Source organism: Amyelois transitella, chromosome 2, assembly GCF_032362555.1.
Source record: "Amyelois transitella isolate CPQ chromosome 2, ilAmyTran1.1, whole genome shotgun sequence".
Classification (NCBI taxonomy): Eukaryota; Metazoa; Arthropoda; class Insecta; order Lepidoptera; family Pyralidae; genus Amyelois; species Amyelois transitella.
In genome coordinates, this window is record NC_083505.1 from 6039060 (window position 1) to 6063629 (window position 24570).

General features: G+C 36.0%; 6 protein-coding genes across 6 annotated transcripts; all 6 read right to left on the reverse strand.

Moving 5' to 3' along the window:
• Window positions 1-1085: 1085 nt before the first annotated feature.
• LOC106143081 (protein CWC15 homolog) lies at window positions 1086-4265 on the reverse strand. The gene is made up of 3 exons (XM_013345053.2): window positions 3955-4265; window positions 3003-3282; window positions 1086-2230 (listed from the first exon to the last, which is right to left on the reverse strand). The coding sequence occupies exons 1-3, from the start codon at window positions 4083-4085 to the stop codon at window positions 1988-1990; spliced, it is 654 nt and encodes a 217-aa protein (XP_013200507.1). The 5' UTR covers window positions 4086-4265; the 3' UTR covers window positions 1086-1987.
• A 2587-nt stretch (window positions 4266-6852) lies between these two features.
• LOC132902192 (protein CWC15 homolog A-like) lies at window positions 6853-9646 on the reverse strand. The gene is made up of 3 exons (XM_060946296.1): window positions 8755-9646; window positions 8019-8298; window positions 6853-7569 (listed from the first exon to the last, which is right to left on the reverse strand). The coding sequence occupies exons 1-3, from the start codon at window positions 8883-8885 to the stop codon at window positions 7327-7329; spliced, it is 654 nt and encodes a 217-aa protein (XP_060802279.1). The 5' UTR covers window positions 8886-9646; the 3' UTR covers window positions 6853-7326.
• A 970-nt stretch (window positions 9647-10616) lies between these two features.
• Window positions 10617-13392, reverse strand: LOC132902356 (protein CWC15 homolog A-like). Its single transcript, XM_060947054.1, has 3 exons — window positions 12437-13392; window positions 11701-11980; window positions 10617-11251 (listed from the first exon to the last, which is right to left on the reverse strand). Exons 1-3 carry the CDS (start codon window positions 12565-12567, stop codon window positions 11009-11011), a joined length of 654 nt encoding a protein of 217 aa, XP_060803037.1. The 5' UTR covers window positions 12568-13392; the 3' UTR covers window positions 10617-11008.
• A 401-nt stretch (window positions 13393-13793) lies between these two features.
• Window positions 13794-16892, reverse strand: LOC132902182 (zinc finger MYM-type protein 1-like). Its single transcript, XM_060946279.1, has 2 exons — window positions 16315-16892; window positions 13794-16211 (listed from the first exon to the last, which is right to left on the reverse strand). The coding sequence occupies exon 2, from the start codon at window positions 15723-15725 to the stop codon at window positions 14268-14270; it is 1458 nt and encodes a 485-aa protein (XP_060802262.1). The 5' UTR covers window positions 15726-16211; window positions 16315-16892; the 3' UTR covers window positions 13794-14267.
• Window positions 16893-17512: 620 nt separating this feature from the next.
• On the reverse strand, window positions 17513-20301 carry LOC132902340 (protein CWC15 homolog A-like). Its single transcript, XM_060946981.1, has 3 exons — window positions 19333-20301; window positions 18597-18876; window positions 17513-18147 (listed from the first exon to the last, which is right to left on the reverse strand). Exons 1-3 carry the CDS (start codon window positions 19461-19463, stop codon window positions 17905-17907), a joined length of 654 nt encoding a protein of 217 aa, XP_060802964.1. The 5' UTR covers window positions 19464-20301; the 3' UTR covers window positions 17513-17904.
• Window positions 20302-21194: 893 nt separating this feature from the next.
• Window positions 21195-24048, reverse strand: LOC132902347 (protein CWC15 homolog A-like). The gene is made up of 3 exons (XM_060947010.1): window positions 23014-24048; window positions 22278-22557; window positions 21195-21828 (listed from the first exon to the last, which is right to left on the reverse strand). Exons 1-3 carry the CDS (start codon window positions 23142-23144, stop codon window positions 21586-21588), a joined length of 654 nt encoding a protein of 217 aa, XP_060802993.1. The 5' UTR covers window positions 23145-24048; the 3' UTR covers window positions 21195-21585.
• Between the last annotated feature and the right edge of the window lie 522 nt (window positions 24049-24570).

Sequence of the window (24570 nt, forward strand, 5' to 3'; positions counted from 1 at the left end):
CCTACTTACTAGTTTCAAAATACAAGGACAAGGCCTACGCCCTTAGCCGCTCGGGGTGCTTTCAGGAGAATAAATTAATTTTCATTTCAGTGATTAGGTACCTGTGTGTGAATCTTACACATTTTCTTTCTACTTACGTTACTTTCTTTGATGAGCTAGAGAAAAAAACTCATAAAAAAAAGGTTCGCGTAACGTTTATTCACGATTTACTTACCTACCTACTTTGTTACAGGAAAAGATAAAATTGTGACAGATTGTTGGCCCATCGCCTACAAGAGGAAATAACATAGATACCTACACTTTATTACCAAGTACCTAAGTACCTACTCATATTTTGGCAACCTCCTCGAAGGACCTCTGGACGTCCCAGTCCCAGGGCGGAAAAATGAAGTGTAAAACGGACGTGGACACCATAAAAAAAAGGTCATTATGTATTATTTAAAAAACAAATTACTTGTTTTTTTACTTTTATGTAAGTACCTTACAAATTGGCATTAGTTCGTTACTCATCCATCAGTTAAAACTAATTACATTAATTAGTTTTAAATTAGCAGGGCAGGTAAATTCAACTCTAATGAAGAGAACTTGGTGTCTCGTCTTTTCTGCTTAGGTTAGTTAAGTACATTTCACAGAAAACATAGAGCCGCATTAGCTGAAACGTACGGAGGTAAAGAGGAACAAACATTTTCAGCCTGAGCATTTTCTGATGAGATATAAAAACCGAAGATTTGGAACACCTAATGCAGCACCATGACGATCAAGCTTAAATTAAAAAAATGCCACCTTAACAAAAACCGTTCAGCCACGGGGACAAAACCGTGGGCTTCAAATAATTTACATTATACATCCACCTTATCACGGTTTTAGCCCATACGGGTATACAGAGCCCGCAATCTCGAAAAGACTGGAAGGCCATGCCTAGCTCTATGGCTTAATAAATTTATAAATATAAGTGTAATAACTATTAGTTAGTTGCGTTCATTAAGAAGCAGTAAGTGTTCCCTCTTTTTCAACAATTCCCGTCATTAGATCTTGTGAATATGAAACTACCTAGGGAAAATATAGTTTCAAAAAAACTATCCAAGTCGATTTATAAAATCTTTAATAAATATAGGTACCAAAGAATTATTTTAAGCTACTTCTGCCCGGGGCTTCGCTCCATTCTTAAATTAAAACAAAGGAGCAATACCAACAATTAGGTATATTTCTTCCACATACCACATCTGTTTCTGTTCACATTTTAGAAATCTTACCGATACCGATCTTGACCGATACTTGAAAGATATCGGTCAGGATCTAAAACGAACAGAAACCAAAAATGTGATTTTTAGTATTTCATTATGTCTGTTTGTACTCGCATCACGTGAAAACTGTTGCTCCGATTAGAATGTGGTTTTCTCCGATGTTAATCCACCCCTTGAAGGAGGCAATACTGAGATTATCAGTGAACTATTGGTCACACAGATTTTGTTTAAAGTCGATGGCAACAGCTAATTAAAAATAAAACACCTTACAACCTAGTTAAAAACATAAGTTTTCAGAAATAAAATATTACCTACACCCTACTACTATTTACACGCAGATAATAATAAATAGTACCTATAAAGTTCATTTATATCACATACTGATATTAACGTTAGTACAAAGATGAAGCTAGCCCCAAATTTCGGCAGGCATACTGACAGACTGTGACACAGACTGAAAATTACAAATAAATTTATAACAAAATTAGTTATATTAATTTAACTGGGAATTAAACATAATAATGAGACATCCACCTTAGGCATTCTATCCATAGCCCAGGCAATGTATAGAATGCCTATATTATACTGACTTCCGGTGACATAAATAAAAAAAATATATATATATTGGATATATAATATTTCGAATATTTCAAACCCTGAAAAATATCAAACTGTTAGATAATAAACCAGTTTAATAAATCTAATCATTTTGTAATCTCACTTTTACAAATCATGTAAAAAAATTATTTAACATATTTTTCCATGAATTTTTTATGAAATTCTGACCTAAGTGAGTCATTGATAAATGTGTTGCCTTTCTTTTGTGGCTCAGAACGAGCACAGTTTTTGAACACAACATCATCATCCCATCTTCTTTTAACCTTCATATCATTTTTTTGTCCTGCTGCAGAGTAATTCAACAAAGGATTCCCAGACAAAATGTTTTCCATTCGTATTCTCTCCTCTTCTTGTTTCCTTTCAGCTTCCTAAAAGAAAAATTGCATTATTTGTGACATGTCACGTCTTTATCCCTTGCGGTCAGTTAGATTGATATGCTGTTAACTGTACTATTTCAATAAAAATACTTCAAGCTTATGTTAAGCTGCTTTGCTTGACAATGGAAACCAAAAGTAAGTATGATTGTATGTCAATTAGCTTTAAAAGACATACATACATACATATAATCACGTCTATATCCCATGCGGGTTAGACAGAGCCAACAGTCTTGTAAAGACTGATAGGCCACATTCAGCTGTTTGGCTTTAAGACAGAATTGAGATTCAAATAGTGACAGGTTGCTAGCCCATCGCCTAAAAAAAAATCCCAAGTGTAAGCCTATCCCTTAGTCGCCTTTTACGACATCCATGGTAAAGAGATGGAGTGGTCCCATTCTTTTTTGTATTGGTGCCGGGAACCACACGGCACTATAAAAGACATTTCAAAATATCAATCTACAACCCTGTAACCTGGCTCCTCTCCAGAAAGGTGAGAATTTAACCAGGACTAACGGCATGAAGAAGATATCAAATATAAGGATTCATTATGAGGATCTTAAATATATTTTGTTATTATTATAGTTAGAAATAAATAGTTTTGATTTTATTTAAAACATTAGACACTTCAATGTTACATCCCATAATTTTTTTTTAACAATTATGGTACTAATAATGAACTGTTCTAGCAAAAATTTATAAATACAAATACTTTATTTGCTATAAATGCTATAAATGCGGTACAATTAAACTAAAAATTACATACCTTCTTTGCCTGTTCTATTGCTCGCTCTTTTTTTATTTTGTTCAGTTCCGCTAATAATGCCGCAGTGTCATCATCAGAATCGTCAGATTCTGAAGAATCTCCTTCAAGGGGATCATCCGCATCCAAACTTGCAGCGGGTACTTGATCTACTTTGGCTCTCTTTGCGGGTGGTTCATTTAGCCTTCTTGTGCTTGGGCCTTTAATTTCCTTTTCTCTATCATCTAGTTCTTTGCGAAAATCTCTTGATCTTAACTCTTCAGTGGTGCCTTGTCCTTGTTCTCTAATAAGTGACAAAAATATGATTTGTTAAAATTTATATCAACTTCCTTTAGAACCGACAAGAAGAGACAGACAGACAGACCAGTTGCTGCAAAAATCTTCTTCCTCCTAGCTTAAGTCCCTGTTGCATCCTATCCACTCTGGAGAGGAACCCGAGTAATGCCTTTGGCCATGGATCCTGGGCTGGGTGAGTCAGGTTTTCACATGAAGCAACTCCTCCGCAACCTTTACAGGTAAACCTATCACGTATTGGATTGATCGATGTTATCCCTCACCGTAAAAGAATCAGTTAGTAGTCAAACCAACGTAGTTTCATTACATCTAAATAGTCATTGATACATTGCCGAGAGATGGGATTCAAACCTGTGCCTTTCTGCACATCACGGATTTTGACCGGGCACCTTACCGATTCCACCAACGACACCACAATCTCTGCATAGTTACTTTTTGCTTCATCTATATTCATTAATCTTTTCATGCAAGTTAAGAACGAGTACACTAAACCTAGTGTACTCTTGTTCTAAACTTTCTTACACTTGAATATTCCTGATTACATCAAGATACATACGTCTTGGCCTTCCTTCCTGGTTGACCTGCTTTCATCCATACTTACAACATGACCATTATCCAAGCAATCCCTTTCAACTTTAAAGTGTCCAGATAAATCACTCACCTGTATTTTAACTTCGTATGTCCAGGCAGATCTCTACTGGAGTACTGTCGAGATATAGCGCTCAAATCCTTTTCACCACGTCCTTGTCCACCTCTAGCCGGATCAAAAGTGGGCCTTGCTGCGGTGGTCATTTTAAATGATTGAGCTCTATTCAATTGTAATAATTTGTACTTATTTTTCTCTCAATATTCGTTTATGATTAGGCCACGAACAGTTACACCAACAAATACCAAGCACGATTGTTTGCAATTCACTGCACGCTTGCTTGTTTGCTTAGCCTTGCAGTTTGCGACACAGACTAGGAATGTGAAAAATTAATCATAAGTAAAAATCGATACATGATTTTTTTAAAATTAATTATCGATTTTTTTATAATCATGCAATAAATGCACCCCGACATTACGTTTGGTCTTCTGGCTTAGAGCCCAGAACGCGAACTGCCAAAGAATCATAATATAATAATCAAAGCTCCATAATATTACATTAACACCAACTGTGCATTCTTTCTGTGCTTTTAAAACAGTTTAGATGATTCATTTAATCAAACATTAACTAGATGGATAGTCGATGAATTGTATTTTACCGACATTCGGTTGATTTGTAATTCATTTTTCGTTGTTGAAATTTTTTTAAAACTTTAATTTGTGTTGATTATATAAGGACTTACTTACTGTTTCTGATTATAATTTTAAAATAATAAATTTATTGATATAATTTATACGGCGTTTATTATGACATTAATTGAAAAATTAGGAAAAAAATTATCAATATAATAAAATCAATTATTTTCTTAAGAAAAATCGATTTATCATTCTAAAGAAATAGACCGATTAAATAAAAATCGATGTTTTATCAACAAGTCACATCCCTCACACAGATAATAAATATGAATGTCTAAAGACTAAGTATGTAGGTATGTAGGTAGTCATTAGTTCACCGTTTAGTTCCTTTTTATGCGGATAGCACTAGTGTCGCATCTGTCCTTAGAGATGTGCAAGCAAAGCTGATATCGACAAGCTAGTTATGTACCTACTCGAAATCGAAATTTGCTGCTCGGATTGCCCATGTTTTGTTCTATTATTATTTATTAACATAAATCTTAATTTAAAAATATATTTATTTTCAAAATAGGATATAAGTTAAACCTTTAAAAGTCAACGCAAAATTTTCGGTTTTGTTTGGTTCGCAGTGACATGGGCACATATATAATCGTTTGCAACGTCACACTAGAATCCTTTTACTTGAACCTGGCGGAGATGGCATACCGAGACTTTTCTTTCCCAGATAGTGAGCAAGCTCCCGCAACCCGTTGCCGTAATACCATAGCCGTTTCTGTTACATTTACTAGGTACTTCTGCTTCAGAAGTCGTGCAATATGAAAGACATAATTGTGGCCAAAGACAAAAAAACATGGCCGAAAATATGGCGGCACAAGCAGCCAATAGGGGCGTGCGATACTAAAGCTATACATTGGAACTACAGACAGTGCCCAGGCCTGGTTTTCACCTCGCAACGCGCGAACGAAACGTCACAACGAAGCGAAGCGATAGGTACCTACGTGTGTATCTCTGTACTGTACACGTAACCTAGGTACTTACCGAACACTGACATTGACACTGACACTGACAGCCGACTTTGATTGAATGTGGATTGAATGCTGTCAACTCTCACCGACGAGAAGGCGCTAGATCGTATCAAAAAAGCGCTAGATTGCAAATATTTACTATTTCGTGTGTATATATTATGTAGGTACTGCAGTATTGTTATTTCCGAAAGGATGAATCGATGTTGTTCTTTTGACATTCTCAGTACCTATAGTATCATATCAAATAACAGGGCTTCATAGTAACTATATACCTACACTATACTATAATACACATCATGACTAAATTGTGACTAAAGAATAGGACCACTCCATCTCTTTCCTATGGATGTCGTAAAAGGCGACTAAGGGATAGGCTTACAAACTTGGGATTCTATTTTAAGGCGATGGGCTAGCAACCTGTCGCTATTTTTGAATCTCAATTCTATCATTAAGCCAAATAGCTGAGCGTGGCCTATCAGTATTTTCAAGACAATTGGCTCTGTCTACCCCACAAGGGATATAGACGTGACCATATGTATGTATGTACTAAATTGTGTCGTGCCTGTTCACAATGCAATATCGCACGGCAAAACACAACGGTCGGTGCGGTGTAGGTAGGTGGTACCTATGTTTGTTTGCGACGCGAACTCCTATGAACGTTGAACGGAGATCTAAACGTCTAATCACTACTATATTGATATTATAAAGGAAAGTCTCCATGTGTTAAATGTTCATACCAAATTTCAAGTAAATCGGTCCAGTGGATTATGCGTGTTGCGTCTCCAGACAGACAGACAGAAAACTTTATTCCACTGAGAATATAAAAAGAAAAATATCCAATGTACAATGTACAATTTTTTTGTTCTTCAGATTGAATATAATACATATGTATATTATGTACCTACTCCTACCTATATCACGTTTTCATCTCTTAAGGTGTAGACGCAGCCAACGGTCATAATAGAGCCATCTCTTCAATGTGTCGTAAGGCGATTTTTATTAAGTATAATTTTTTTTGTACATTGTTAATGTAGTAGAGTAGATTTTGCTTTTCGAAATCCTATTGGATTGTCATCAAGAATTTTAATTTTTTGCTAAAACGCTATATAAATATACTTTCGAAAAGACTGGAAGGCCATGCCTTCCTCCATGACTTAATAATTTATAAATACATACATATACCTATACCTAAGCGTATAAGTTGCGTTCAGTAAGTTGCAGTAAGTGTTGCCTCTTTTTCAACAAGTTCCCGTCATCAGATCTTGTGACAAATATGAAAACACCTTAGTAGGGTGTAGATGTAGTTTAAAAATAAAACCATACAAGTAGGTTCATAAAAAAAATTTATACAAATAATTACATAAACGATAATTAATACTATTATTATTTTAAACAAAATTCTGCACGGGGCTTCGCTCCCTTCTAATCTAAGATGTTATAAAACAAAGGGGTAATATGAAGACATAATTACATATATAAAAATAAAAAAATACAAAGCGTTCATTAAAATTGATATTTATACATAACACCTAACCTAATGAGACATCGGCCTTAGGGCCCTTTAATACATAGCCATACATAGGCATTGTATAGAATGCTTGTTTAATACTGATTTCGTACAGTTTTTGTTGGCTCACTATAACAAATCATGGAAAAATATTATACTGTGCTGATAAGAAAACAACATTTTTTTTTTTTGTTTTAAAATGTAACAAATAGATTATCGTCTGCTAAAAGTAGCAGACTAATCACAGATTAAGAGCTCAAAAAAATCAATAACACTATCATTATTTAACATATTTTTCCATGGTTTTTTTATGAAATTCTGACCTAAGTGAGTCATTGATAAATGTGTTGCCTTTCTTTTGTGGCTCAGAACGAGCACAGTTTTTGAAAACGACATCACCATCCCATCTTCTTTTCACCTTCATATAATTTTTTTGTTCTGCTCCCGAGTAATTCAACAGAGGATTCCCAGAAAAAACGTTTTCCATTCGTATTCTCTCCTCTTCTCGTTTCTTTTCAGCTTCCTAAAACAAAAATTACATTATTTGTGACATGTCACGTCTTTATCCCTTGCAGTAGCTTGGGTAGAAAATACAGTCTGCACTGTTGCCTGTACTATTAATAAAAAAACTCCTCAAGGCTATGTTTGGCTGCTTAGCTTGACGATTGAAATTAACAGCAGGTATGTATGATTGTGTGATGATTAGATATAAAAGACATTCCAAAAAACTGGAAAGGTATAAAACATATGTATGTACTTGGTATTGAGGTATTATTTTAAAAATTGGATTTTTAGAGTTTTCTAGTTGAAAATAGGCATCATTTGCAGGTATCAAATGAAATAAAATAAAAATTAAACCCTGCCTACTCTCCAGAGAGGTGAGGACGTAACAAAATTTCATTTAACAATGATGGTGCTAACAACGAACTGTTCTCGCAAAAAATGTAAATAATCAAACTAAAAATTACATACCTTCTTTGCCTGTTCTGTTGCTCGCTCTTTTTTTATTTTGTTCAATTCCTCTAATAATGCCGCAGTGTCATCATCGGAATCATCCGATTCTGAAGTATCTCCTTCAAGGGGATCATCCGCATCCAAAATTGCAGCGGGTACTTGATCCACTTTGGCTCTCTTTGCGGATGGTTCATTTAGCCTTCTTGTGCTCGGGCCTTTAATTTCTTTTTCTCTATCGTCTAGTTCTTTGCGAAAATCCCTTGATCGTAACTCTTCAGTGGTGCCTTGTCCTCGGTGTCTAAAAAGTAAGAATAACATCATTTGTTAAAATTTAAATCAACTTCCTTTAGAACATTCAACACGCAGTTAAGATATTCGGACCAGTTGCTGCATAAATCTTCTTCCTCCTGGCATTAGAACCGGTTGCATCCTCAACACTCTGGAGAGGAGCCCGGGGTATGCCTTTGACCATGGATCCTGGATTGGGTGAGTCAGGATTTCACACGAAACGACTCCCATCTGACCTCCGCAACCTTTGCACGTAAACCTAACCCATGTTGGATCGGTCGATGTTTTCCCTCGCCGTAAGAGCAGTTCGGTTAGTATTCAAACTAGTGTAAATTAAAATCTAAAATAGTCATTGGTCTCAATTGGCCTTCCGTCCTGGTTGACCTGCTTTCATCCATACTTACAACATGACCAAACCATCCAAGCAATCCTTTTGAACTTTAAAGTGTCCAGATAAATCACTCACCTGTATTTTAATTTCGTATGTCCAGGCAGATCTCTACTGGAGTACTGTCGAGATATAGCGCTCAAATCCTTTTCGCCGCGTCCTTGTCCACCTCTAGCCGGATCAAAAGTGGGCCTTGCTGCCGTGGTCATTTTCAATAATTGAGCTTTATTCAATTGTAGATACCTAATAATATATAATTATTTTTCCTTCAATATTCGTATGAGATTAGGTGTCTATGTAAGTACCTACTTATTATTCAGAATAGGTCTCAAATTATTAAACAAGCTCTAACAACGATACCGCCACGCGGCCACGGACACGTACACCAGCAAATACCACGCACGATAAATTATTTGCAATTCGCTGCACCCTTGTTTGTTTTGTGTTGCAGTTTGCTTGCACTCTGCACCACGCAACGCACGACACGTCACAACGAAGCGAAGCGATAGGTACCTACGTGTGTATCTCTGTACTGTACACGTAACCTAGGTACTTACCGAACACTGACATTGACACTGACACTGACAGCCGACTTTGATTGAATGTGGATTGAATGCTGTCAACTCTCACCGACGAGAAGGCGCTAGATCGTATCAAAAAAGCGCTAGATTGCAAATATTTACTATTTCGTGTGTATATATTATGTAGGTACTGCAGTATTGTTATTTCCGAAAGGATGAATCGATGTTGTTCTTTTGACATTCTCAGTACCTATAGTATCATATCAAATAACAGGGCTTCATAGTAACTATATACCTACACTATACTATAATACACATCATGACTAAATTGTGACTAAAGAATAGGACCACTCCATCTCTTTCCTATGGATGTCGTAAAAGGCGACTAAGGGATAGGCTTACAAACTTGGGATTCTATTTTAAGGCGATGGGCTAGCAACCTGTCGCTATTTTTGAATCTCAATTCTATCATTAAGCCAAATAGCTGAGCGTGGCCTATCAGTATTTTCAAGACAATTGGCTCTGTCTACCCCACAAGGGATATAGACGTGACCATATGTATGTATGTACTAAATTGTGTCGTGCCTGTTCACAATGCAATATCGCACGGCAAAACACAACGGTCGGTGCGGTGTAGGTAGGTGGTACCTATGTTTGTTTGCGACGCGAACTCCTATGAACGTTGAACGGAGATCTAAACGTCTAATCACTACTATATTGATATTATAAAGGAAAGTCTCCATGTGTTAAATGTTCATACCAAATTTCAAGTAAATCGGTCCAGTGGATTATGCGTGTTGCGTCTCCAGACAGACAGACAGAAAACTTTATTCCACTGAGAATATAAAAAGAAAAATATCCAATGTACAATGTACAATTTTTTTGTTCTTCAGATTGAATATAATACATATGTATATTATGTACCTACTCCTACCTATATCACGTTTTCATCTCTTAAGGTGTAGACGCAGCCAACGGTCATAATAGAGCCATCTCTTCAATGTGTCGTAAGGCGATTTTTATTAAGTATAATTTTTTTTGTACATTGTTAATGTAGTAGAGTAGATTTTGCTTTTCGAAATCCTATTGGATTGTCATCAAGAATTTTAATTTTTTGCTAAAACGCTATATAAATATACTTTCGAAAAGACTGGAAGGCCATGCCTTCCTCCATGACTTAATAATTTATAAATACATACATATACCTATACCTAAGCGTATAAGTTGCGTTCAGTAAGTTGCAGTAAGTGTTGCCTCTTTTTCAACAAGTTCCCGTCATCAGATCTTGTGACAAATATGAAAACACCTTAGTAGGGTGTAGATGTAGTTTAAAAATAAAACCATACAAGTAGGTTCATAAAAAAAATTTATACAAATAATTACATAAACGATAATTAATACTATTATTATATTAAACAAAATTCTGCACGGGGCTTCGCTCCCTTCTAATCTAAGATGTTATAAAACAAAGGGGTAATATGAAGACATAATTACATATATAAAAATAAAAAAATACAAAGCGTTCATTAAAATTGATATTTATACATAACACCTAACCTAATGAGACATCGGCCTTAGGGCCCTTTAATACATAGCCATACATAGGCATTGTATAGAATGCTTGTTTAATACTGATTTCGTACAGTTTTTGTTGGCTCACTATAACAAATCATGGAAAAATATTATACTGTGCTGATAAGAAAACAACATTTTTTTTTTTTTGTTTTAAAATGTAACAAATAGATTATCGTCTGCTAAAAGTAGCAGACTAATCACAGATTAAGAGCTCAAAAAAATCAATAACACTATCATTATTTAACATATTTTTCCATGGTTTTTTTATGAAATTCTGACCTAAGTGAGTCATTGATAAATGTGTTGCCTTTCTTTTGTGGCTCAGAACGAGCACAGTTTTTGAAAACGACATCACCATCCCATCTTCTTTTCACCTTCATATAATTTTTTTGTTCTGCTCCCGAGTAATTCAACAGAGGATTCCCAGAAAAAACGTTTTCCATTCGTATTCTCTCCTCTTCTCGTTTCTTTTCAGCTTCCTAAAACAAAAATTACATTATTTGTGACATGTCACGTCTTTATCCCTTGCAGTAGCTTGGGTAGAAAATACAGTCTGCACTGTTGCCTGTACTATTAATAAAAAAACTCCTCAAGGCTATGTTTGGCTGCTTAGCTTGACGATTGAAATTAACAGCAGGTATGTATGATTGTGTGATGATTAGATATAAAAGACATTCCAAAAAACTGGAAAGGTATAAAACATATGTATGTACTTGGTATTGAGGTATTATTTTAAAAATTGGATTTTTAGAGTTTTCTAGTTGAAAATAGGCATCATTTGCAGGTATCAAATGAAATAAAATAAAAATTAAACCCTGCCTACTCTCCAGAGAGGTGAGGACGTAACAAAATTTCATTTAACAATGATGGTACTAACAACGAACTGTTCTCGCAAAAAATGTAAATAATCAAACTAAAAATTACATACCTTCTTTGCCTGTTCTGTTGCTCGCTCTTTTTTTATTTTGTTCAATTCCTCTAATAATGCCGCAGTGTCATCATCGGAATCATCAGATTCTGAAGTATCTCCTTCAAGGGGATCATCCGCATCCAAAATTGCAGCGGGTACTTGATCCACTTTGGCTCTCTTTGCGGATGGTTCATTTAGCCTTCTTGTGCTCGGGCCTTTAATTTCTTTTTCTCTATCGTCTAGTTCTTTGCGAAAATCCCTTGATCGTAACTCTTCAGTGGTGCCTTGTCCTCGGTGTCTAAAAAGTAAGAATAACATCATTTGTTAAAATTTAAATCAACTTCCTTTAGAACATTCAACACGCAGTTAAGATATTCGGACCAGTTGCTGCATAAATCTTCTTCCTCCTGGCATTAGAACCGGTTGCATCCTCAACACTCTGGAGAGGAGCCCGGGGTATGCCTTTGACCATGGATCCTGGATTGGGTGAGTCAGGATTTCACACGAAACGACTCCCATCTGACCTCCGCAACCTTTGCACGTAAACCTAACCCATGTTGGATCGGTCGATGTTTTCCCTCGCCGTAAGAGCAGTTCGGTTAGTATTCAAACTAGTGTAAATTAAAATCTAAAATAGTCATTGGTCTCAATTGGCCTTCCGTCCTGGTTGACCTGCTTTCATCCATACTTACAACATGACCAAACCATCCAAGCAATCCTTTTGAACTTTAAAGTGTCCAGATAAATCACTCACCTGTATTTTAATTTCGTATGTCCAGGCAGATCTCTACTGGAGTACTGTCGAGATATAGCGCTCAAATCCTTTTCGCCGCGTCCTTGTCCACCTCTAGCCGGATCAAAAGTGGGCCTTGCTGCCGTGGTCATTTTCAATAATTGAGCTTTATTCAATTGTAGATACCTAATAATATATAATTATTTTTCCTTCAATATTCGTATGAGATTAGGTGTCTATGTAAGTACCTACTTATTATTCAGAATAGGTCTCAAATTATTAAACAAGCTCTAACAACGATACCGCCACGCGGCCACGGACACGTACACCAGCAAATACCACGCACGATAAATTATTTGCAATTCGCTGCACCCTTGTTTGTTTTGTGTTGCAGTTTGCTTGCACTCTGCACCACGCAACGCACGACACGTCACAACGAAGCGAAGCGATAGGTACCTACGTGTGTATCTCTGTACTGTACACGTAACCTAGGTACTTACCGAACACTGACATTGACACTGACACTGACAGCCGACTTTGATTGAATGTGGATTGAATGCTGTCAACTCTCACCGACGAGAAGGCGCTAGATCGTATCAAAAAAGCGCTAGATTGCAAATATTTACTATTTCGTGTGTATATATTATGTAGGTACTGCAGTATTGTTATTTCCGAAAGGATGAATCGATGTTGTTCTTTTGACATTCTCAGTACCTATAGTATCATATCAAATAACAGGGCTTCATAGTAACTATATACCTACACTATACTATAATACACATCATGACTAAATTGTGACTAAAGAATAGGACCACTCCATCTCTTTCCTATGGATGTCGTAAAAGGCGACTAAGGGATAGGCTTACAAACTTGGGATTCTATTTTAAGGCGATGGGCTAGCAACCTGTCGCTATTTTTGAATCTCAATTCTATCATTAAGCCAAATAGCTGAGCGTGGCCTATCAGTATTTTCAAGACAATTGGCTCTGTCTACCCCACAAGGGATATAGACGTGACCATATGTATGTATGTACTAAATTGTGTCGTGCCTGTTCACAATGCAATATCGCACGGCAAAACACAACGGTCGGTGCGGTGTAGGTAGGTGGTACCTATGTTTGTTTGCGACGCGAACTCCTATGAACGTTGAACGGAGATCTAAACGTCTAATCACTACTATATTGATATTATAAAGGAAAGTCTCCATGTGTTAAATGTTCATACCAAATTTCAAGTAAATCGGTCCAGTGGATTATGCGTGTTGCGTCTCCAGACAGACCAGTGGCGTAGCGTGCATTGGCGGGACCCCGTATAAAAAATTGTTTGGGGGCCCTTGTATTGTTTGGGGGTAAAGATTTTTCACAAAAGAAAAAAAATATTGTGAAAAGAAATATTTATTTATCATAACATAATTTAACCTTAATTTAAAAATTTAATTTTACAAATAAAAATCAAATTTTAAATATTCATTCGCCTTGCCTTTTTTTCGGCAAACTGATTTATTAAATCATTTATGGCTGATGATGATTTTAGTTTTTCTAAAGTTTCTACCTCTATGGACAATAGTGAGAGGTCTGACAGCCGTTCTTGTCCCATCGAAGTTCTTAAGTAATTTTTTATCAGTTTTAATTTTGAAAAACTTCTTTCTGCAGTTGCGGTTGTAACTGGAAGGGTCAAGAATAAAAAGCATGCTGTGATTACCTCGGGAAAACTAGATGCAAGACTATTGAATTTTAGTAGCAATAATTCAATGAGTTCTTTAATGGAATAAATTTTTTGAATTTCAGATTTTAAGCATGTTTTTAGAGCCTTTAATTGGTCACAAAGATTAACTGAGATGTCTTTACTGTATTTAACCGACAGTTTTTCGGAAGCGATTAATATCTCTTCGTTCGTTCTCCGGTTGTAATATTTCGAACATACTACTCAGGTCGCAAAGGCTCTGAAATCTTTCTTTAGTTTGAGAAATTAATATATCTAAACAGCAATAGTATACATTGACTTTGAAATAGGATTCCGGGTCGGAAATTCTCTCATCTTGTGATAACTCATCAAAAAAACGCTTCGTTATCTTTCGCCTACTGTTTTTAAAAACAGTTGTTACCCCCCACTCTTTTGCTAAATCTTTGGACTCATTTAGCAAACTATTAAATGAAATCTGATTTCTTAATTGGCACAGTCTATTTAAAAGATTACTTAATAAAATACTAGATTTCTGTAAGTCATTATTTTCATGCTGTAGAGCTTTAGAAATAGGATTAATAATTTCAAATAGTGAAGAAAAAAATGTAACGAGCACTAAGAAATTATAACTCTCTAAAATATTAATTATATTTTTACATTCTTCACGTTCATCTTTTTTATTTGAAATTAAATTTAGTTGGTACAAAGTTTTCATGATAAGTAAAAAATTTTTCTTTACCGATAATAAAGCATCGTTCCTAGAAGACCATCTGGTTGGACATACCTTTTTAAGGGTAATCAAATATTTTTCAGATGGATCGTCACTTAGCATAGCCCAGCGTTTTATACTATTGCCAAAAAAAGTATATATTTTTTCTAAATTATCGAAAAAAGTCGATACTTCACGAACGTGTCTCGCAACTAAGTTTAAAGCGTGCGCAGCACAATGAACATAATCGGCATTTGGAGCATGCTCTTTTATTAGGGTTTGTAATCCTCCATAAACACCCGACATAACATTTGCTCCATCGTAACCCTGTCCTCTACATTTAGTCAAATCAATTCCATATTCTTTAGTCAAATTTAAAATGTCAGTTTTCAGACCTGCAGCACTGCAATCGGTTACTGCTATAAATCCTAAAAAGGACTCACAGATTTTTATTTCTTTAGGCAAATTATCATCATTTTCTGTAACCGAGATATATCGAAAAACTACAGAAAGTTGGTCAATTTTTGACAAGTCTTGTGTTGTATCCAGAATTATTGTCAGAAATGGAGCTTTTTTAATTTCTGAGATAATATTGTTCCTAACGGTGGTACCAAGCAAACTAATAATTTCGTTTTGAATCGTAGGGCTTAAATAATTTATTTCGCCTTTCGGTTTTAGAAGAAGTTCTTTTAAAGTTGCATCATAGTTAGATAGCAAACGTAAAATTGCCATAAAATTTCCAGAATCAGAATCATGCCCTCTCAAAGATAGATTACAAGATGCTAAAGTAATTATAACATTAATAATACGATTCAGTACATCTCTCCAGAATGTAATTTTACTATTGATTTCACTTTGCAATAGAGTATCGATGGTATTTCCTTGCAACCAATTATTATAAGAGAGTGAGGCATTCATATGCTGCTGTGACTTTTCATGGTCAAGTATAGTTTGCGTAAAATTGCTTCTAACCGAAACACCGTTAACCCAAGCAGAGGAGTTCGATTTGTTTTGACGATCTGCTAATAACCAACAGAAGTGACAGTACGGTTTGTTTAAAACGTTAGAATAACATAACCATGGTCATTGGTCTTACAAGTTTTATGCCTGCCTGATTGAAATATGAATAATAATAGGCCGAAAAAGGTCGGTTACTTTCTGGATCTTTTGGAATTGGTCCTTGTGGTTTAAATGGACCCAATTTAAAAATTATTTTTCGTTCGCATTCAGATAAATTGTCACCGAAATTTCCTCTATCTGATGAAATTATATTACAATCCTCAAATATATCAGAATCGTTGACTTGGTGTTCTTCAATTTCTGGATGGACATCCGATGAAGTATGTGCTTGACTTTCTTCTATTTCCGAATGGATATTCGACGCAGAACGTGCTTCAGAAGAATCTAAAAATAAACTTTTTGTGACGGACAGATTGACAGACCGAAATTAAAAGATTTCCTTGTTAATCACTACGAACCCCGAATAAATGGGTTGGGTAGTACTTACCTTTCCAATCTAAATCACTCACAGTATCTTGTCTCTGAAAAAATGAAGAAATTTTGGGCACTTTTTTTATAACCTCTTCCCTTTTCCGTTTACTTTTTCTTTTCTCACCACCGCTGGGATAATCTCTTTTCCTTTCACTCATTTCTTTTACAAATCGCTTCTAATATTGTTAAACCAGAAGAACAATATTGTTTGTACTGAATTACAATGTAGGTAATGCACAATTACATAAAACGCGTAAATAAACACTGCACTGCACTCCGTGGTTTAACATCAAATGTAGAGTATGGACGTACACGTACATCGTGATATCGATTTTATTATTGAGGGATTCCCCGCTGAGTTGCAGATGAAGTAAGTAAAACGGGGAAGTCCCGCAGCCCGCCATAACGATGTAGAGTGTTGCCAACTTTTGAACGCACGCTTAAGGCGGGATGAAAAGTTATTGCTTTATAGAATTTTGTCATTTGTAAAATAAAATAAATTAGGAAGTTTTTATTTCTTTTTCCTTACACACTTTGGGGCCCCCGTGGCTCGGGGGCCCCGTATAATTGATACGGCAGATACGGCGGTAGCTACGCCCCTGAGACAGACAGACAGAAAACTTTATTCCACTGAGAATATAAAAAGAAAAATATCCAATGTACAATGTACAATTTTTTTGTTCTTCAGATTGAATATAATACATATGTATATTATGTACCTACTCCTACCTATATCACGTTTTCATCTCTTAAGGTGTAGACGCAGCCAACGGTCATAATAGAGCCATCTCTTCAATGTGTCGTAAGGCGATTTTTATTAAGTATAATTTTTTTTGTACATTGTTAATGTAGTAGAGTAGATTTTGCTTTTCGAAATCCTATTGGATTGTCATCAAGAATTTTAATTTTTTGCTAAAACGCTATATAAATATACTTTCGAAAAGACTGGAAGGCCATGCCTTCCTCCATGACTTAATAATTTATAAATACATACATATACCTATACCTAAGCGTATAAGTTGCGTTCAGTAAGTTGCAGTAAGTGTTGCCTCTTTTTCAACAAGTTCCCGTCATCAGATCTTGTGACAAATATGAAAACACCTTAGTAGGGTGTAGATGTAGTTTAAAAATAAAACCATACAAGTAGGTTCATAAAAAAAATTTATACAAATAATTACATAAACGATAATTAATACTATTATTATATTAAACAAAATTCTGCACGGGGCTTCGCTCCCTTCTAATCTAAGATGTTATAAAACAAAGGGGTAATATGAAGACATAATTACATATATAAAAATAAAAAAATACAAAGCGTTCATTAAAATTGATATTTATACATAACACCTAACCTAATGAGACATCGGCCTTAGGGCCCTTTAATACATAGCCATACATAGGCATTGTATAGAATGCTTGTTTAATACTGATTTCGTACAGTTTTTGTTGGCTCACTATAACAAATCATGGAAAAATATTATACTGTGCTGATAAGAAAACAACATTTTTTTTTTTTTGTTTTAAAATGTAACAAATAGATTATCGTCTGCTAAAAGTAGCAGACTAATCACAGATTAAGAGCTCAAAAAAATCAATAACACTATCATTATTTAACATATTTTTCCATGGTTTTTTTATGAAATTCTGACCTAAGTGAGTCATTGATAAATGTGTTGCCTTTCTTTTGTGGCTCAGAACGAGCACAGTTTTTGAAAACGACATCACCATCCCATCTTCTTTTCACCTTCATATAATTTTTTTGTTCTGCTCCCGAGTAATTCAACAGAGGATTCCCAGAAAAAACGTTTTCCATTCGTATTCTCTCCTCTTCTCGTTTCTTTTCAGCTTCCTAAAACAAAAATTACATTATTTGTGACATGTCACGTCTTTATCCCTTGCAGTAGCTTGGGTAGAAAATACAGTCTGCACTGTTGCCTGTACTATTAATAAAAAAACTCCTCAAGGCTATGTTTGGCTGCTTAGCTTGACGATTGAAATTAACAGCAGGTATGTATGATTGTGTGATGATTAGATATAAAAGACATTCCAAAAAACTGGAAAGGTATAAAACATATGTATGTACTTGGTATTGAGGTATTATTTTAAAAATTGGATTTTTAGAGTTTTCTAGTTGAAAATAGGCATCATTTGCAGGTATCAAATGAAATAAAATAAAAATTAAACCCTGCCTACTCTCCAGAGAGGTGAGGACGTAACAAAATTTCATTTAACAATGATGGTACTAACAACGAACTGTTCTCGCAAAAAATGTAAATAATCAAACTAAAAATTACATACCTTCTTTGCCTGTTCTGTTGCTCGCTCTTTTTTTATTTTGTTCAATTCCTCTAATAATGCCGCAGTGTCATCATCGGAATCATCAGATTCTGAAGTATCTCCTTCAAGGGGATCATCCGCATCCAAAATTGCAGCGGGTACTTGATCCACTTTGGCTCTCTTTGCGGATGGTTCATTTAGCCTTCTTGTGCTCGGGCCTTTAATTTCTTTTTCTCTATCGTCTAGTTCTTTGCGAAAATCCCTTGATCGTAACTCTTCAGTGGTGCCTTGTCCTCGGTGTCTAAAAAGTAAGAATAACATCATTTGTTAAAATTTAAATCAACTTCCTTTAGAACATTCAACACGCAGTTAAGATATTCGGACCAGTTGCTGCATAAATCTTCTTCCTCCTGGCATTAGAACCGGTTGCATCCTCAACACTCTGGAGAGGAGCCCGGGGTATGCCTTTGACCATGGATCCTGGATTGGGTGAGTCAGGATTTCACACGAAACGACTCCCATCTGACCTCCGCAACCTTTGCACGTAAACCTAACCCATGTTGGATCGGTCGATGTTTTCCCTCGCCGTAAGAGCAGTTCGGTTAGTATTCAAACTAGTGTAAATTAAAATCTAAAATAGTCATTGGTCTCAATTGGCCTTCCGTCCTGGTTGACCTGCTTTCATCCATACTTACAACATGACCAAACCATCCAAGCAATCCTTTTGAACTTTAAAGTGTCCAGATAAATCACTCACCTGTATTTTAATTTCGTATGTCCAGGCAGATCTCTACTGGAGTACTGTCGAGATATAGCGCTCAAATCCTTTTCGCCGCGTCCTTGTCCACCTCTAGCCGGATCAAAAGTGGGCCTTGCTGCCGTGGTCATTTTCAATAATTGAGCTTTATTCAATTGTAGATACCTAATAATATATAATTATTTTTCCTTCAATATTCGTATGAGATTAGGTGTCTATGTAAGTACCTACTTATTATTCAGAATAGGTCTCAAATTATTAAACAAGCTCTAACAACGATACCGCCACGCGGCCACGGACACGTACACCAGCAAATACCACGCACGATAAATTATTTGCAATTCGCTGCACCCTTGTTTGTTTTGTGTTGCAGTTTGCTTGCACTCTGCACCACGCAACGCACGACACGTCACAACGAAGCGAAGCGATAGGTACCTACGTGTGTATCTCTGTACTGTACACGTAACCTAGGTACTTACCGAACACTGACATTGACACTGACACTGACAGCCGACTTTGATTGAATGTGGATTGAATGCTGTCAACTCTCACCGACGAGAAGGCGCTAGATCGTATCAAAAAAGCGCTAGATTGCAAATATTTACTATTTCGTGTGTATATATTATGTAGGTACTGCAGTATTGTTATTTCCGAAAGGATGAATCGATGTTGTTCTTTTGACATTCTCAGTACCTATAGTATCATATCAAATAACAGGGCTTCATAGTAACTATATACCTACACTATACTATAATACACATCATGACTAAATTGTGACTAAAGAATAGGACCACTCCATCTCTTTCCTATGGATGTCGTAAAAGGCGACTAAGGGATAGGCTTACAAACTTGGGATTCTATTTTAAGGCGATGGGCTAGCAACCTGTCGCTATTTTTGAATCTCAATTCTATCATTAAGCCAAATAGCTGAGCGTGGCCTATCAGTATTTTCAAGACAATTGGCTCTGTCTACCCCACAAGGGATATAGACGTGACCATATGTATGTATGTACTAAATTGTGTCGTGCCTGTTCACAATGCAATATCGCACGGCAAAACACAACGGTCGGTGCGGTGTAGGTAGGTGGTACCTATGTTTGTTTGCGACGCGAACTCCTATGAACGTTGAACGGAGATCTAAACGTCTAATCACTACTATATTGATATTATAAAGGAAAGTCTCCATGTGTTAAATGTTCATACCAAATTTCAAGTAAATCGGTCCAGTGGATTATGCGTGTTGCGTCTCCAGACAGACAGACAGAAAACTTTATTCCACTGAGAATATAAAAAGAAAAATATCCAATGTACAATGTACAATTTTTTTGTTCTTCAGATTGAATATAATACATATGTATATTATGTACCTACTCCTACCTATATCACGTTTTCATCTCTTAAGGTGTAGACGCAGCCAACGGTCATAATAGAGCCATCTCTTCAATGTGTCGTAAGGCGATTTTTATTAAGTATAATTTTTTTTGTACATTGTTAATGTAGTAGAGTAGATTTTGCTTTTCGAAATCCTATTGGATTGTCATCAAGAATTTTAATTTTTTGCTAAAACGCTATATAAATATACTTTCGAAAAGACTGGAAGGCCATGCCTTCCTCCATGACTTAATAATTTATAAATACATACATATACCTATACCTAAGCGTATAAGTTGCGTTCAGTAAGTTGCAGTAAGTGTTGCCTCTTTTTCAACAAGTTCCCGTCATCAGATCTTGTGACAAATATGAAAACACCTTAGTAGGGTGTAGATGTAGTTTAAAAATAAAACCATACAAGTAGGTTCATAAAAAAAATTTATACAAATAATTACATAAACGATAATTAATACTATTATTATATTAAACAAAATTCTGCACGGGGCTTCGCTCCCTTCTAATCTAAGATGTTATAAAACAAAGGGGTAATATGAAGACATAATTACATATATAAAAATAAAAAAATACAAAGCGTTCATTAAAATTGATATTTATACATAACACCTAACCTAATGAGACATCGGCCTTAGGGCCCTTTAATACATAGCCATACATAGGCATTGTATAGAATGCTTGTTTAATACTGATTTCGTACAGTTTTTGTTGGCTCACTATAACAAATCATGGAAAAATATTATACTGTGCTGATAAGAAAACAACATTTTTTTTTTTTGTTTTAAAATGTAACAAATAGATTATCGTCTGCTAAAAGTAGCAGACTAATCACAGATTAAGAGCTCAAAAAAATCAATAACACTATCATTATTTAACATATTTTTCCATGTTTTTTTTATGAAATTCTGACCTAAGTGAGTCATTGATAAATGTGTTGCCTTTCTTTTGTGGCTCAGAACGAGCACAGTTTTTGAAAACGACATCACCATCCCATCTTCTTTTCACCTTCATATAATTTTTTTGTTCTGCTCCCGAGTAATTCAACAGAGGATTCCCAGAAAAAACGTTTTCCATTCGTATTCTCTCCTCTTCTCGTTTCTTTTCAGCTTCCTAAAACAAAAATTACATTATTTGTGACATGTCACGTCTTTATCCCTTGCAGTAGCTTGGGTAGAAAATACAGTCTGCACTGTTGCCTGTACTATTAATAAAAAAACTCCTCAAGGCTATGTTTGGCTGCTTAGCTTGACGATTGAAATTAACAGCAGGTATGTATGATTGTGTGATGATTAGATATAAAAGACATTCCAAAAAACTGGAAAGGTATAAAACATATGTATGTACTTGGTATTGAGGTATTATTTTAAAAATTGGATTTTTAGAGTTTTCTAGTTGAAAATAGGCATCATTTGCAGGTATCAAATGAAATAAAATAAAAATTAAACCCTGCCTACTCTCCAGAGAGGTGAGGACGTAACAAAATTTCATTTAACAATGATGGTACTAACAACGAACTGTTCTCGCAAAAAATGTAAATAATCAAACTAAAAATTACATACCTTCTTTGCCTGTTCTGTTGCTCGCTCTTTTTTTATTTTGTTCAATTCCTCTAATAATGCCGCAGTGTCATCATCGGAATCATCAGATTCTGAAGTATCTCCTTCAAGGGGATCATCCGCATCCAAAATTGCAGCGGGTACTTGATCCACTTTGGCTCTCTTTGCGGATGGTTCATTTAGCCTTCTTGTGCTCGGGCCTTTAATTTCTTTTTCTCTATCGTCTAGTTCTTTGCGAAAATCCCTTGATCGTAACTCTTCAGTGGTGCCTTGTCCTCGGTGTCTAAAAAGTAAGAATAACATCATTTGTTAAAATTTAAATCAACTTCCTTTAGAACATTCAACACGCAGTTAAGATATTCGGACCAGTTGCTGCATAAATCTTCTTCCTCCTGGCATTAGAACCGGTTGCATCCTCAACACTCTGGAGAGGAGCCCGGGGTATGCCTTTGACCATGGATCCTGGATTGGGTGAGTCAGGATTTCACACGAAACGACTCCCATCTGACCTCCGCAACCTTTGCACGTAAACCTAACCCATGTTGGATCGGTCGATGTTTTCCCTCGCCGTAAGAGCAGTTCGGTTAGTATTCAAACTAGTGTAAATTAAAATCTAAAATAGTCATTGGTCTCAATTGGCCTTCCGTCCTGGTTGACCTGCTTTCATCCATACTTACAACATGACCAAACCATCCAAGCAATCCTTTTGAACTTTAAAGTGTCCAGATAAATCACTCACCTGTATTTTAATTTCGTATGTCCAGGCAGATCTCTACTGGAGTACTGTCGAGATATAGCGCTCAAATCCTTTTCGCCGCGTCCTTGTCCACCTCTAGCCGGATCAAAAGTGGGCCTTGCTGCCGTGGTCATTTTCAATAATTGAGCTTTATTCAATTGTAGATACCTAATAATATATAATTATTTTTCCTTCAATATTCGTATGAGATTAGGTGTCTATGTAAGTACCTACTTATTATTCAGAATAGGTCTCAAATTATTAAACAAGCTCTAACAACGATACCGCCACGCGGCCACGGACACGTACACCAGCAAATACCACGCACGATAAATTATTTGCAATTCGCTGCACCCTTGTTTGTTTTGTGTTGCAGTTTGCTTGCACTCTGCACCACGCAACGCACGACACGTCACAACGAAGCGAAGCGATAGGTACCTACGTGTGTATCTCTGTACTGTACACGTAACCTAGGTACTTACCGAACACTGACATTGACACTGACACTGACAGCCGACTTTGATTGAATGTGGATTGAATGCTGTCAACTCTCACCGACGAGAAGGCGCTAGATCGTATCAAAAAAGCGCTAGATTGCAAATATTTACTATTTCGTGTGTATATATTATGTAGGTACTGCAGTATTGTTATTTCCGAAAGGATGAATCGATGTTGTTCTTTTGACATTCTCAGTACCTATAGTATCATATCAAATAACAGGGCTTCATAGTAACTATATACCTACACTATACTATAATACACATCATGACTAAATTGTGACTAAAGAATAGGACCACTCCATCTCTTTCCTATGGATGTCGTAAAAGGCGACTAAGGGATAGGCTTACAAACTTGGGATTCTATTTTAAGGCGATGGGCTAGCAACCTGTCGCTATTTTTGAATCTCAATTCTATCATTAAGCCAAATAGCTGAGCGTGGCCTATCAGTATTTTCAAGACAATTGGCTCTGTCTACCCCACAAGGGATATAGACGTGACCATATGTATGTATGTACTAAATTGTGTCGTGCCTGTTCACAATGCAATATCGCACGGCAAAACACAACGGTCGGTGCGGTGTAGGTAGGTGGTACCTATGTTTGTTTGCGACGCGAACTCCTATGAACGTTGAACGGAGATCTAAACGTCTAATCACTACTATATTGATATTATAAAGGAAAGTCTCCATGTGTTAAATGTTCATACCAAATTTCAAGTAAATCGGTCCAGTGGATTATGCGTGTTGCGTCTCCAGACAGACAGACAGAAAACTTTATTCCACTGAGAATATAAAAAGAAAAATATCCAATGTACAATGTACAATTTTTTTGTTCTTCAGATTGAATATAATACATATGTATATTATGTACCTACTCCTACCTATATCACGTTTTCATCTCTTAAGGTGTAGACGCAGCCAACGGTCATAATAGAGCCATCTCTTCAATGTGTCGTAAGGCGATTTTTATTAAGTATAATTTTTTTTGTACATTGTTAATGTAGTAGAGTAGATTTTGCTTTTCGAAATCCTATTGGATTGTCATCAAGAATTTTAATTTT

Bases quoted from the DNA above. Each gene is read 5' to 3' on its own strand.
- LOC106143081 (XM_013345053.2), bottom strand. From the start codon at position 4,085: ATGACCACCGCAGCAAGGCCCACTTTTGATCCGGCTAGAGGTGGACAA. The intron at 3,283-3,954 runs GTGAGTGATTTA...GTCACTTATTAG, and splicing joins CATACGAAGTTAAAATACAG to AGAACAAGGACAAGGCACCA. The intron at 2,231-3,002 runs GTATGTAATTTT...TTTTTCTTTTAG, and splicing joins CAATAGAACAGGCAAAGAAG to GAAGCTGAAAGGAAACAAGA.
- LOC132902192 (XM_060946296.1), bottom strand. From the start codon at position 8,885: ATGACCACGGCAGCAAGGCCCACTTTTGATCCGGCTAGAGGTGGACAA. The intron at 8,299-8,754 runs GTGAGTGATTTA...CTTACTTTTTAG, and splicing joins CATACGAAATTAAAATACAG to ACACCGAGGACAAGGCACCA. The intron at 7,570-8,018 runs GTATGTAATTTT...TTTTTGTTTTAG, and splicing joins CAACAGAACAGGCAAAGAAG to GAAGCTGAAAAGAAACGAGA.
- LOC132902356 (XM_060947054.1), bottom strand. From the start codon at position 12,567: ATGACCACGGCAGCAAGGCCCACTTTTGATCCGGCTAGAGGTGGACAA. The intron at 11,981-12,436 runs GTGAGTGATTTA...CTTACTTTTTAG, and splicing joins CATACGAAATTAAAATACAG to ACACCGAGGACAAGGCACCA. The intron at 11,252-11,700 runs GTATGTAATTTT...TTTTTGTTTTAG, and splicing joins CAACAGAACAGGCAAAGAAG to GAAGCTGAAAAGAAACGAGA.
- LOC132902182 (XM_060946279.1), bottom strand. From the start codon at position 15,725: ATGAATGCCTCACTCTCTTATAATAATTGGTTGCAAGGAAATACCATC.
- LOC132902340 (XM_060946981.1), bottom strand. From the start codon at position 19,463: ATGACCACGGCAGCAAGGCCCACTTTTGATCCGGCTAGAGGTGGACAA. The intron at 18,877-19,332 runs GTGAGTGATTTA...CTTACTTTTTAG, and splicing joins CATACGAAATTAAAATACAG to ACACCGAGGACAAGGCACCA. The intron at 18,148-18,596 runs GTATGTAATTTT...TTTTTGTTTTAG, and splicing joins CAACAGAACAGGCAAAGAAG to GAAGCTGAAAAGAAACGAGA.
- LOC132902347 (XM_060947010.1), bottom strand. From the start codon at position 23,144: ATGACCACGGCAGCAAGGCCCACTTTTGATCCGGCTAGAGGTGGACAA. The intron at 22,558-23,013 runs GTGAGTGATTTA...CTTACTTTTTAG, and splicing joins CATACGAAATTAAAATACAG to ACACCGAGGACAAGGCACCA. The intron at 21,829-22,277 runs GTATGTAATTTT...TTTTTGTTTTAG, and splicing joins CAACAGAACAGGCAAAGAAG to GAAGCTGAAAAGAAACGAGA.